The sequence below is a fragment of the Heterodontus francisci genome, chromosome 9 (assembly GCF_036365525.1).
Source record: "Heterodontus francisci isolate sHetFra1 chromosome 9, sHetFra1.hap1, whole genome shotgun sequence".
NCBI classification, from domain to species: domain Eukaryota; kingdom Metazoa; phylum Chordata; class Chondrichthyes; order Heterodontiformes; family Heterodontidae; genus Heterodontus; species Heterodontus francisci.
Genome location: NC_090379.1, coordinates 49,780,955 through 49,795,228, shown reverse-complemented (window position 1 = coordinate 49,795,228; position 14,274 = coordinate 49,780,955). Strand labels below are relative to the sequence as shown.

Sequence of the window (14,274 nt, the reverse complement as noted above, 5' to 3'; positions counted from 1 at the left end):
CCAGCATGAAATTTGATGTATAATGCCTCAAGCACCCTTAACACTGGTGTAAACGGATTACAATGCAATTGGACACAATGTTTAGGAACCAAATACAGAGTACCTGAGTTTTTTTTAGATCATCATAATTTAGCAATTGCTTGCATTTTTGCACAAATGTAAGTTAAAGCTACAATATTCCATAATGAAGGACATTTTTCTGTTATGTTATGCCTGGTTATTCAAACGGTAGCTGCAAATCCTTAATATGTCTGATGGAGCGTGAAAAAGTGTATTTTCAACTCCAACTTGCTGTCATTTGTAATCAATATAAATTAGCAAACAAATGAAGTTAAACACCAACAGATGGAACACGTTCAAACAGGTAATTACACTAGGAAAGTGTTTTTATGCTTTCATTTCTCTCAGGACAGAAGCCCCTTTTGAATACAATCTTCTCACCTGCACTTAGCCTCCAATAAAGGACACATTCCTTCAGGGCTTTCTTTCCATATTCTCACCACATCCCTCCCTGCCCCTGCTACCACCACCTGAAATAGATATTACCAACAATAAAAGGAAGGACAGGAGGCCAGAACAACTGATGTGCTGTTTTTGTCCAACAGCCAGGATACACAATCATTATCTAGTGATATATCTATCATATATCCCACTCCTTTCACTCTTTCCTGCCAATATGGTTATTGTGACTACATTCAGCTCTTCTGCGTGCAGCATTCAGCCTGCATGGTGTCCACTGGTGCTCCAGCGTGCTGCCCACAGCTCTTTCTTTTAATAAATGTCTCATCGTTAAATGTATCACAGCAAATTTCCGAGACAGTACAAGGGAAAAAATCATTAATCTATTCCCCTTCCCTCCATAATAACTTTTATGGTAGCTGCCCAATATTAGGAAAGGTAGGATGGCAAAAATATGCTGGCCCCAGCCATTGGTGAAACTCCACTTTTTTTTTCAACAGCTTTATATTTTTTGCCTCTAATTTTCTCCCATCCTGTCCCCAAAAAGTTTCATGCACACGTACATAAAAGGCATGTGCAGAGCCCCATTCATTGGCTTCAGATGCCTCGTTAGATTTGTAATGTTTAAAGAGGACTGTCAGAACAGTCAGCTTCATGTAACACTAGAATCTCTAAGGCAAGAGAAGGGACTGCATAATTTCTTTTATGGTAGGCCTCCACAAGGATGTAAGTGAGCGTCATCAGGGGATCTAGGCCATGAAAATAATCTGGACCCCAAAAATTAGCAATTTTTTTTATTTTACTTTGTCAATTGGTCCCCTTAGGGGACATGGCTGAGATATGGAGCTGGCAGGAAACAGGACAGCCCTCCTCCCATAATGGGCAGGCACTTTTTATTATTTGCCTGGGGCAAGTGGGTGCCAGAGATGTATCCACAGTGGCATGGATGCCCACTGGCTCCATACAACTCCCAATGACTCCACTAAATTGGGTGAATCAGCACTGCAGAGAACTGGTATGCATGATCTTGGCATAACTATCGGGATCACCGTCACGGAGTATCAGGGTCTGTATGTTTTTCTACTGAGACAACAACCATCTAATGCATGTGTAGTTGCTGCCTTCCATTCTGCACTACTAAAAACCTCTTTAAATGACATTATGTTGAATGATATTATTTAACTGTAAACTTTAGAACTATTACATTCAACATTAATGTTTTAACTTTCTATGTGATTAACAATGTGCTAATTGCTTTTAAAAGAAAATGATAAGCATTCAGGAAAATACAATGCATGGAAGCCTTTTTTACAGTTGAAAATGATGCTGAAACTTTTCATTTATTTTACCGTATAGCTAATTATATTATATGGATTGTGAGTACCTTGAACAAATTGCAATTGACTTCATTGTGTTCTTTGCTTGAATAATCCATATCTGATCAATACATTATTACTACTTTACTAATAGAAATCGAGAACCAATCATATTAATCTACTAAAACCATTCAGATATTTGTCCAAAAGATTTTTTCTTGATTTCCTTGTAAGTGGTTTGGATTCCACAGCACAATCCAGTAAGGCATGCATTACCCAGGAGACTTCTAATGACTGCACAGTGCATTACGCTTCAGAGCCCTATCTAGTCTATAAAATAAAGCTCAAAACAAACTGGCTGTCTGTGACAGTATGCAACATTTCTTTTGTTCACTGCACTCTGTTAACTGTATAAGTGCAAAGTTGGAGAGCAGAATAAGGCAGGCTTACTTGAATCATGAGTTCTATCAAACAAAACAGTGCTTTACAAAAGACTCAAGTGTATGTTAGAAAGTTAAAACAAAATTAATAAATTAGTGCTTCAATATAATATCCACAGGACTATATCATCAATTTCAGTGATAATTTAGATCAGTACAATCTCAGCTTTGAATGAGATGCTCTACCTGGATACAAAGGTTGAGTTACAATTTAATGATTGAGAAGAAAACATTCTTTGCTCATTATGTGAACTTCTGAAGGATATATTATTTGGTTAAGTTCCCATGTGGCCTAAGGCAAATGGTGAAAGGTTAATAAAGACTTTAATTGCACCTGTCTCTAAAACTGTGACACACTGTAATAGCAGTTTCCCATCTGACTTTCCTTAGGATTTACATATGGCATTCGCGTTGCTCCTACAGAGTGCTTAGACAAACAGGTCATTGTTCTGGATACTTCTACGAAAAACATTTTTACAAGTGCAATTTACAGTGAAATCTGAAATTGTTTTGAATAACACCAATATACCCAATTTAGCTGGGACTCATTAGCTGAGGGCAAAATACTTTGATTTGCAAAAGGAAAAGGTTGAAACACATGTATGTTCAAAGATGTTTTAGACTACACACAGAAGTGGTAAGACTGCATTATATATTCCTACCACCTATAAATGCTGCAAGTGAAGACTTATTTAGTAGCAGGCCAATATGCAAGTGCCATTCCTACTGGTGTTTGAACACAACTAAATGATTCCTGTAATAATCACGCTGATATTTTACAGTTCATTTTTCTCTTGGCTTCCTTCTTTTAGTTTCCTATACCAGCATTATTTACATTCAAAAGAGCAACCAGGCAAAAGAAAACTTGATTCCAGCCAAAGGCAAAGTCATTCTATAACCGATCACTAAGAAGTGAGATCAACCTGCAAGTTACCATTATGCACCACAGACACATTCAGGGGTGTTATCTATAGCTCAGGAATTACAAGACGTGAGGCAAAATGGGGCCGATTTTCCTCTTCCTTTCCCCTCAGGCGGGTGGACCACAGGCAATATGTGTTCCACCTTATAGGATCAGAAACTCTCCATATTTGTTGGTTCTGGACATTATAAACCCTCCTAATGTCACCCCATCTCAGGAACACCCCTTCAAAGAGCTTCCTACCATAAAGTGAAAGAGAAGACATCTACAGCAACAATAATGGCTATTGGCTTTGAGGCCTTCTCACTGTTATTCAGAAACATCAATCAGAATGCCTCCAACCCTAATATTCATCCTGCTAGCCCTGCAAAATAATGTTTTAGAGCCTCCAGGAGCTTGCTATCTTCCCATTCTGAGTGAGTTGGGTGCAAGAGTTAAGAACCATTTCCTCTAGAGGCTCTGGTGTTTGGGTCTCTGCCAAGTGGAAATGCAGGAAAATGAGGCATTCTGATGTCATTCCCATTCTATTACCATCCAAATTAAACCTGTTCAAGATAAAGGCACTTTGCTGAATCCTATGGCCAAACCAATAGAGCACAAGTGGTAAGTGCTCAAACTGTGCCACACTCAACTACTTCAAGTTAAACCATAACAGTATGACAAGAGAACACAGCTTCAAGCTAGTAAAAGACAAAGCTAGGACTGGCATCTGGAAACACTTCTTCACATAAATAGTCAGAAATGCAAAGACTCGACTTAGAACATAGAACATAGAACATTACAGCGCAGTAATGTTCCAGTAATAGGCCCTTCGGCCCTCGACTTCTGAGTAGATAGTGGAGGCAAAGACCCTACAATCATTTAAGAAACAGTTGAATGCCATTATTGGGGGAATGGATGAAAGGAAGAGCTGAAAAATCTTCCTCATGCATAATCTACCTTTCAATTTTGCTACTATCTCAGTAAACCATTGTTCAAAATACTCTAACAAACTGACGAAAAAGTACCAGATTCCAAACTTGACTCATTTTAAACTTGTCCAGTACTACACATATCTTTACCAAATTCCAAATCCTGACTGGCAGCAACAAAAATTAAATGTTCTACAACAACTAAAATGACAGTTTCAGATTTCCCATGTTATGCACATGATATGAGTAACAGAGTATTGGATCTTTGTATTTTACTTCCATCCTCAATCATAATTTTAAGCATTATTGTACAAAAGCGCTATTCAAAATATGCAAAGTAACCATTGCTTAATGAAAAATTGGGAAGTTCCAATCCGGAAAATTTAGATACACAGTTCTTAATGCAGTCTCACAGTCTAACTCCCCAATCAGATGCTTATGAATTTATTCCACAGTTGCATGTCACTTGAATCTGCCTCCTACAGTTGGATTGCATTTATTTAATTTTCTTCGAATTGTAGTCTTACAAAAAATGTTCCATTTCAGGAAAGAGAGTCACGCCTCCAGGTATTGCCTATGCCAACTTAAAGCATGTCTTTGTAGATTGCAGAGCTATATTGATGACAACCAATTTTATGTGCAGTGCCTGTGGAAGAGTCTGTCACTCTAGAATTGGCCTTTATAGCCACTCCAGGCGCTGCTTCACAAACCACTGACCACTGACCACTCCAGGCGCTTACCCATTGTCTCTCGAGACAAGGAGGCCAAAGAAGAAGAAGAAGATTGATGGTGATCAGGAAGAAGTCCATGGCCTAGGCTGTTCCACTTACTTCCACTCTGTAGGAAACCTCATGAGGGTGGAATGAACACTAGTGGAAATAATACATTTGGCAATAAATTGTTTAGAGGTTTAAGTAAAATTTTGTTGTAATAACTTTGAAGAAAACTAAATGTGAAAAATATAGCCCATAATCACAGTTGTGTTTGAAACTCTGTATTGTTCATAATTATCGTTGTTACTGTTTTCATGCAGCTTTGATCAGTCCAGTCATTGATTTATTCCCATATGGTATTGTCTACAGTCAATAGTATACAGGAAATTCCATAACAGCTTATGGTTGCAATTGCCAAAACTGATTTTCGCTGTTATCATTTTTGGTTGTTAACACATCAGATTCCACATTAACGTTGATGATACACAGCTCTAACCCACCAGCACCTCTCTTGACCTCTCCACTGTCTCTAAATTGTCGGACTGCTTGTCCAACATCCAATATTGGATTAGCAGAAATTTCCTCCAATTGAATATTGGGAAGACTAAAGCCCTTGTCTTTGGTCCTCGCCACAAACTCCACTCCCTCGCCACTGATTCCATCCCTCTCCCTGGCAACTGTCTGAGATTGAACCAGAGTGCTCGCAACCTCAGTATCATATTTGACCGCAAGCAAAGCTTCAACCACATATCCACGTCATCCTTAATACCACCTATTTCCACCTCCATAACATCACCCATCTCTGCCCCACCTCAGTTCTTCTGCTGCTGAAACCCTCATCGATACTTTTGTTACCTCCAGACTTGACTATTCTAATACACTCCTGACCAGGTTCCCACATTCTATCCTCTGTAAACTTGAGGTCATCCAAAACTCTGCTGTCCGTGTCCTAACTCACACCAAATGCCATTCACTCATCACCCCTGTGCTTGCTGACCTACATTGGCTCCTGGTTAAACAATGCTTGGATATGAAAATTCCCATCCTTGTTTTCAAGTCCCTCCATGGCCTTGCCTCACCCTATTTCTGTAATCTCCGACAGCAAAGGTAACCCCTCTATTCGAGAAAGGGGGAGGAGCAACAGAAAGCAGGAAACTATAGGCTGGTTAGCCTAACATTTGTCATTGGGAAAATGCTAGAATCCATTATTAAGGAAGTAGTAGCAGGACATTTAGAAAATCATAATACAATCAAGCAGAGTCAACATGGTTTTATGAAAGGGAAATCATCATTGACAAATTTATTAGAGTCCTTGAGGATGTAACAAGCAGGGTGGATAAAGGGGAACCAGTGGATGTAGTGGATTTGGATTTCAAAAAGGCATTTGATAAGGTGCCACATAAAAGGTTACTGCACAAGATAAGAGCTCACGGTGTCGGGGGTAATATATTAGCATGGATAGAAGATTGGCTAACTAACAGGAAACAGAGCATCAGGATAAATGGAGCATTTTCTGATTGGCAAACTGGAACTAGTGGAATGCCACAGGAATCAGTGCTGGGACCTCAACTATTTCCAATCTATATTAATGACTTGAATGAAGGGACCGAGTATATTGTAGCCAAATTTGCGGACAATACAATGATAAATAGGAAAGCAAGCTGTGAAGAGAACACAAAGCGTCTGCAAAGAGATGTAGACAGGTTAAGTGAATGTGCAAAAATTTGGCAGATGGAGCATAATGTGGGAAAATGTGAGCTTGTCCACTTAGGCAGGAAGAATAGAAAAGAAGAATATTATTTACATGGAGAGAGATTGCAGAATGCTGCGTTACAGAGGGATCTGGGTGTCCTTGTACATGATCCACAAAAAGTTAGCATGCAGGTACAGCAAGTAATTAGGAAGGCAAATGGACTGTTAGCATTTATTGCAAGGGGGATGGAGGATAAATGTGGGGAAGTCTTGCTACAACTGTACACAGTATTGGTGAGAATGCACATAGAGAACTGGGTAATGTTTTGGTCTTCATACTTAAGAAGGGATAAACTTGCATTGGAAGCAGGTCAGAGGAGGTTCACTAAGCTGATTCCTGCGATGAAGGGGTTATCTATGAAGAAAGGTTGAGCACATTGGGCCTATACTCATTGGAGTTTAGAAGAATGCGAGGTGATCTTATTGAAACATATAAGATTCTGAGGGGTCTTGGGGTAGATACTGAGAGGATGTTTCTTCTCGTGCAGGAATCTATTACTAGGGGCACAGTTTCAAAATAACGGGTCTCCCTTTTAAGATGGAGATGAGAAGGAATCTCTTCTCTCAGAGGGAGGTTAATCTTTGGAATTCTCTTCCCCAGCCACCAGTGGAGGCTGAGTCATTAAATATATTCAAGGTTGCGTTAGACAGATTCTTGATCTACAAGGGAGTCAAGGATTAAGGGGGGCAGGCCAGAAACTGGAGTTAAGGCCACAATCAGATCAGCCATGATCTTATTTAATGGCAGGCTTGAGGGGCCAAATAGCCTATTCCTGCTCCTATTTCTTATGTTCTTATGTTCTCATGTAGCCCGACAACCCTCTGAGATGTCTGTGCCCCTCTAATTCCTGTCTCTTGAACATCCCTGGTTTTAATTGCTCCACCATTGATGGCCGTGCCTTCAGCTGCCTAGGCCCTAAGCTTTTGAATTCCGTCCCTAAACCGTTTTGCCTCTCTACCTCCTTTTCTCCTTTAAGACACTCTTTAAAATCAACATCTTTGACCAAGCTTTTGGTCATCTGTCCAAATATCTCCTATGTGGCTCTGTGTCATATTTTGTTTTATAATGCCTCTGTGAAGTGCCTTGTGAAGTTTTATTACATTAAAAGTATTATATAACTACAAGTTATTGTTGTTAAGAAACATGCAAGTTCCAAAAGACATTTAGTACTTAAAAGGGTTAATCTGCATGGGTTTTGCTGTCCTATGTCAAACCTTTCATCCCCATTATATCCCTTCAAAATCATACCATCTACATTAGATCAATAGAAAACAACCTGCTTATTGAAAGTACAATTTCACTAAACCACTACAGATATTGGCATATATTGATGTTACTAGCTCCCTGTGTAGAGAAATAAATCAGTAGGCAAGAATAAGAAATGCACAAGTGACAGAGGAAAGGTACAACTTAATTCTGTCTCCAGCCACATGGAAATCTGGAAGTCAAACTCTTGATTGTAAACTGTTTCCCAGTTAATCATTCTACCACATCTTATCTGTGTTTGTCATCAACCATCTTTATTACACTGCATAAGCCCTTTTTAACCCACCACTGATTTTGTTATAGGTTATGGTAATAGTTCAATAATAGATTATGGGCAAAAGTATGTGCCGAAATGGTGCTATTTTCTAATATCCAAGAGTAGGAAAATCATCAAAATGTGAAATTCTTAATCTAATTGGGAGCATTACTTACAGTGAGTTTTCAAACTATAAAGTTTATTCATTTCAAAAATGTTCCTAAACATTACAAGGAACTAACTGACTGCAGTTTTTCTAAAGTTTAATATCATCATATTAGACCAGTACTTAATATTTAGGATGAGCTCTTTTTTTACTAAACAGCTATTTGTTACTACCCACATGAATATGTCTTTATAAGACTTAATTGCCTATTTTATGATGGGCAATGAATTGAAAATTTTGTAGCAGGTAATGAAAAATGGAGAAAAGGGTCTTTTCAGTGACTTGTCATAGGACAGAATGCAAACTTTCTTCAAATCACCCCACCCACCATACCCACCCACCAGCACCAAAGAGTATTCCGAACCTGGTATGAGGTACTTTCAAAGCCATTGTTGAAAGATCCCATGATTATTATGGCAAACAAAGCAGATCCATTCAACCCCCTTTATTTTGTTAGGAGGAATAGTTAGATTATTGGAGTATATATTGTTATATACTCTTAGCTTCCTTCTCAATAGAAGTTGAATGGATAGTTTAAAACCACACCACAGTAAAAGCTTACTTGTGGGGAATATTTGGATTGTTAAACCTAAGAACAAAGCAAAATCAGGTGGAATCCTATGTAAACATTAGAGACTAAGCCACTCAGTTAAAAGGGGCTAATTGTCTTATTGCACTGCACCTGTACTTTAACTGTAAATAAAACAATATGCTTATTGCTGAGAAGTCCACAGAAATGTGCTTTACTAAGTTAGATTTGCATTCCATCATATTCCTAACATGTACATCAGACCACATGCAGAACTTCTTTTCATCTTTATAAGAAGTACAATAGAAACCTTGTTTGAATCAAAATATCCTACCGTTGAAGGTTGGACACTAGGTTTCTTTCATTGTGAAGATGAAAACAATATTGTGATGTGTTTTGGAAATAACGGCCAAATGTATCATTCAACCCTGCCCTAGTCCACCACTAAACAAGAAGAGACCACACAGGATGGCCTTGAGAGATAGCTCTCCTCACCTGGACACCTGCTTGTGAACCACTGCCTTCCCAGAATGTGCTTTTTCCCATGACTGGAGTCCCCGTTACGTGACATGGACAGATAAAGCCTCGATTATAATTCAGAAGAATTTGCTCATTGTGCACAGGTAGAGCAGTCAGTGGAGTCTGCATACTGGACAATGGGAAAAGGTTACCTTTATTGACAGTTAATGGCAGAACGGTAGACAGGACATTTAACTTTAACAAATGAAACTTAAGATAGGTAGAAGACCTTCAGCTCAGACGAAATCAAAACCTGACCCTGTCATGAAATAGGGCACAATAAACGTCTGAAGGCCGTAAATTATGGGCACGCCAATTACACAAGGTCGTTTCAGTGCAGGTAATATTCGGTAGAGTTGAATTTCCTTTTACGGATCTCAATTATTGAATGACCTATGGGGGATTTTATTGTTGCCGCGTCATGTGCGTTTTGAATATATCCCATCAACGGTAAAGAACGCTTTTGCCATTGGCAGAAACAGTAAACATTTCTCCTCCTTTACATTTTCTACATTTTCAATTACATGCGCCATCCAGCCAAGGGATGAACACAATTAGTGCAAACCCTTGGCAGAAAACTGAAGTCTTTCAATCCAATCAGATCTACATCCTAGCAAAGGGACTTGGAGTTGCCTGGTCGACTTTCAGTCAGCTGAAACCTGGTCTACATTTTAAATCCTTGACGTGTCACGGTCATTCTCCTCCCCCTTTGACACTTCTTGATCATCGGAACAACCCAAACCGCGTCAACAGGAATTACCTTTTGTGAGAGACGGCTCTTTACCTGTTTCTAACTTGTGTGGGAAAGCTCTCAGAGAGAGATCAGTGATCACTGGGAAGGGGTGGGCAGTGCCCTCAAATTTGAAACACACTACTGCCCCAAGAGGTGCCAGTGCAGGGCATGCTGAAAAGTCTCATCAGTCCGTCGCTCCGTTCCACCGCTCTCACTGCAGCCACTGTGAGCGTTTGGTTCAAGGCTCCACTTTTCCTGGGCCAGTGATCTGCTGGTCAGACTCACACAGTGAGCGGTAACCAACGCCACATCTCCCAGTCTGCTGTCTGTGGGCTATGAAAACGTGGGGCCGTTAGTAAATTAAGACTTGCTGCAATAAAAAAACAACGGTGTTAAAGGAGGGCAACAGATCTCAATGAAATGGTCCCAACTCAAACAACCCGTGTAGCTTACTGTTGGAGGGAACCATGGAGAGGGGTACTCAGAGAAACTGGTGGGAGTTTTGCCAGGGCACAGACTGTGTTTATTTAACTCATACCTTGATGGATCCGGGGATGACGAGCTTCATGGCTTGTCTTTTAAGCTCTGCCAGCTTGTGCTGGCAATTTTTACACCAGGCTCCTTTCTCCTCCTTCTCGAAGGTACAAGAGTCCGTCCCGGAGACGGCTCCTGCTCCCTCGGGAGCAGGCCGACTGCCACAGTGATCTTCCTCCGCCACCTGAAATCTCTTCCTGAGACCAGACTCCAAGGGGATCGCCGGCTCCTTGCCTGGGCTCCCATCCAGCACCTATAAAATATATCAGAAAAGGAGAGAAATGCATTGAGATGTGCTAGCCACTTTTAACATATTAAATGGCATAGACGTGAAACCGAAAGTCAAGTGGAAGGTGATTATAACTATGTCTCCACCAGGCTGAGAAATATTAGCATACACATACAAGAGTCACTCATTAAACATTACTTCCAATCTTCTTTCAAAAAGTTCAGTTTGTTCAATTGCAGTGAGCCTGTTGCTGTGGGGAGTTTCTGTAAACTCCCGCATAATGCTCATGGTTAACAAGGCGAATCAGGTCTTTGATTCTTTGACGTTAGGGAGTATTAGTGTATGCATCATGTGTCGTGCTGTGTAAATGTGCCATCTGAAACCCACCAGGGTACGGTGTACGGTGTAGCTCAGACCTAACATAGCCAGCCTGAAACTTTCCTCAGCCTTGACCCAACTACAGTAACTCCCAGGCACAGCCTCGTTACTTACCGCCAGTCTGCGGCACTCCGGCTCCAACGGGCGAGATTTACTCCCTGGCATTTTGGATAAAGTCACTTTCGGTTAGTCGAGACCAAAGCAAAAGAATTATTTTGCCAAGTCCTGTCTCTCCGCTGGAAAGTGTGGATTCATATCAATGGCACAAATGCCATTGAACGAATGGTCTGCTCATTACGAGGAACGCAATTGTCATTAAATTGTTTTTTTTTCAAATGCCCCTGAAAAGTCTAAACCGATATTTGTTCATTATTCGCTTCCACATGCTTAGACCATCCATGTCCTAAAGGGGACAAGAGTAAGTTTGAGTTTCAAGTTTGTGTGGGTTCGGGGAAGCGGCAGCGTGTCTTCCAGTGGGTGGAGCACAAAATGGATTTAAACCACTGATCGGTCAAGGAGTTCCCGTGACTGACAACAGGAAAGTGCTCAAATACCACAAGCCTCCAACAGCTTTAAACTGCCAGCGTCTACTTTCAAACGGCACTCTCCTCAATTTCACATGTAGGCATTTCAAATGACAAAACAAGCAGGAATTGTTTGTACGACCTAGTCAAAAAGTGTTCAAATCAAACGCGGATGCCTTTGGTAAATTCATTTCAGAATACGTGAAGGTGTCAATATTCTCTAGTTTACTTCGCTGTGCGATTTGTTACTGCAATTGCCATTCAAAACGGAACATTACAGAAACCATACGACAGGCGTGTTCTTTCAGTGCCTGCAGTACAACCTCGGTTCATTTCGCTATGGCGATGAACAAGCTATTGGAAACTGAGCTGTAAACGGCTTGAGATTCAAATTCACTCTAAGGTTCAATTTACAGCTTTACTCCATTTATCTGGTGAATAGCACAGAGTTTTTGTTAAGCCAGCTGTATGCTACATGAAATGTATTAGGTTTAGGTTAATTTAGCACTAAGGTTTGACCAAATGATGCTGTTATATATGTATTGCGCCCTGCCCTCCACCACCATCAAATAACCAGAATATTGTTTTCAAAATACCAAAAAGTACTAGTACTTCTTAAACTGAACAATTTATTTCTAATCTCAAAGTCAACTTCAAGTCCAGAGACTCGCCCTCTCACACACGCAGTGTTTTTTTCTGTTTTAACCTGGACCCTATTAGTCTGGAAAGTTGTTCCAGTTTCCAGCTTTCCAGTCATTCTGTGCTGAGTGCGATTGTTTCTGTAGTTGTAGCGCCACTTGTTGGCCAGAGTTCAGAATCGGCAAAGAGGACCGAATCCTGAGAAAAGCAGAAACTTGTTTCATGGGAACTATGAGGCTGGTGTTGGTGTTTACACAGAAAAATCCTGCTCAAAATGTGCCCTCAATGCCTGTCTGAGTTGGTCTTTTCTCAGAATCACAGAATTGTTACGGCACAGCAGCAGGCCATTCGGCCCGTCGTGTCTGTGCCAGCTCTCCAAAAGAGCTGTTTACCTAGTGCCACTCCCCCGGCCTTTTCTCCCCGAAGCCCTGTACATTCTTCCTTTTCAGATAACAATCCAATTCCTTCTTGAATGCCTCAACCTGCCTCCTCCACACTCTCGGGCAGTGCATTCCAGATCCTAACTACTAGTTGCATGAAAAAGTTTTTCATGACGCTATTGCTTCTTTTGCCAATTATCTTAAATCAGTGCCCTCTTGTTCCCGATCATTCCAACAATGGGAAGTTTTCCCCTACCTAATCTTGTCCAGACTCCTCATGATTCTGAATATCTCTATCGTATATCTGCTCAACCTTCTCTGCAAGGAAAACAGTCCCAACTTCTCCAATCTATCCATGTAACTGAAGTTCGTCATTTTTGGAACCATTCTCATGAACCTTTTCTGCACTCTCTCCAATGCCTTCACATCTTTCCTAAAGTGTGACACCCAGAACTGGACACAATACGCCAGTTGAGGCCAAACCAGTGTTCCATACAAGTTTAACATCACTTCCTTGCTTTTGTACTCAAAGTCCCTATTAATGAAGCCTAGGATGCTGTATGTACTATGAACTACTCTCTCAACCTGTTCTGCCACCTTCAATGATTTATGCACATATACACCCAGTGAATGTGAGCTCTCTAACTCGGGAACAATAGGCTATACATGGACTGGAAGGACGCAATAGAAATTATAGTATACATCAGTATACATTAACTATGAGTTAAAAAGTCGCTTTAAAACATAGAATATTTGTGTATGATTTAACAAAATGACACCACAATTGCGATTTGCATGTTTTTGGGCCTTGATCAATGTTTACAGCATGCAGGAAAAGTACACATTTAAATCTAGACAGAAGTGCAAAAGAACATATTAATTTTAAAAAGGTCAGATTGGGGATATTTTTAAAGTGCTATGTGTACTCGTTTATTCCAAAACTTAAACTTATCTGGAATATTTTATAAGATTACAATAATCACAAATGCCAAATCAATTAGAACCATAGAGAAGAAGCTGAAGAAACTTGAACAAGTACCAAATTTCATTAAAATACTTTAGTGTCAATATAAATGTGTATCACATCCACCACCCCCCCCCCCCCCCCACCCCCAACTTAGTAGGTGCAAACTTAACATGACTGAGTTTGAAATTGCTTCAATATTGGCCACTTTGTCCTCCAGTTGATAGCCAGCTGAAATGATAGAGTGGGTTCTAGGTATTACAGAGAGGATTGCAATAAGCAGGCTCTGCATGCTTCGTGGTTGAAAACCCTCACCGAATAATGACTGGGTCATAGGTGTGAAAACACAAGGTGAAAGGTGAAGCTGAGCTGGTGGGGGTTGATTGCAGGAAGCAGTTGCAATGAACAGGCAGCTGTGGAAGCTGGGAGAGGGTAAAGTGCAACTGTGAGATGTCTGGTCAAAATAGGTGGGTAATGCGTTTGAAATTACACGCCTTTCTAAAAATAAGCCTCATTTAAGCTGTATCGTGTCTCACATGTCTCAAACAAAAAGTATTCCCCACACCCCCCATAGAGCGTCTGCTAAATAGCAATTAGTTAGCATGCAGGCGAGTATAAACGTGGCTCTGTGCTTGTGATGAAG

The 14,274-nt window shown here is 40.5% G+C and overlaps 1 protein-coding gene across 2 annotated transcripts in view; it reads right to left on the bottom strand.

Annotated features, from left to right (window-relative positions):
• Window positions 1-11,527, bottom strand: part of kif26ab (kinesin family member 26Ab) — a 232,924-nt gene extending 221,397 nt beyond the window's left edge. For both annotated transcript variants that reach the window (XM_068039023.1, XM_068039024.1), the window contains exons 1-2: window positions 11,239-11,527; window positions 10,522-10,770 (exon numbers count right to left, since the gene is read on the bottom strand). In XM_068039023.1, the coding sequence (XP_067895124.1) occupies window positions 10,522-10,770; window positions 11,239-11,289 (300 nt within the window). In that variant the 5' untranslated portion in view covers window positions 11,290-11,527. The remainder of the gene's footprint in view (window positions 1-10,521; window positions 10,771-11,238) is intronic.
• Window positions 11,528-14,274: the final 2,747 nt, after the last annotated feature.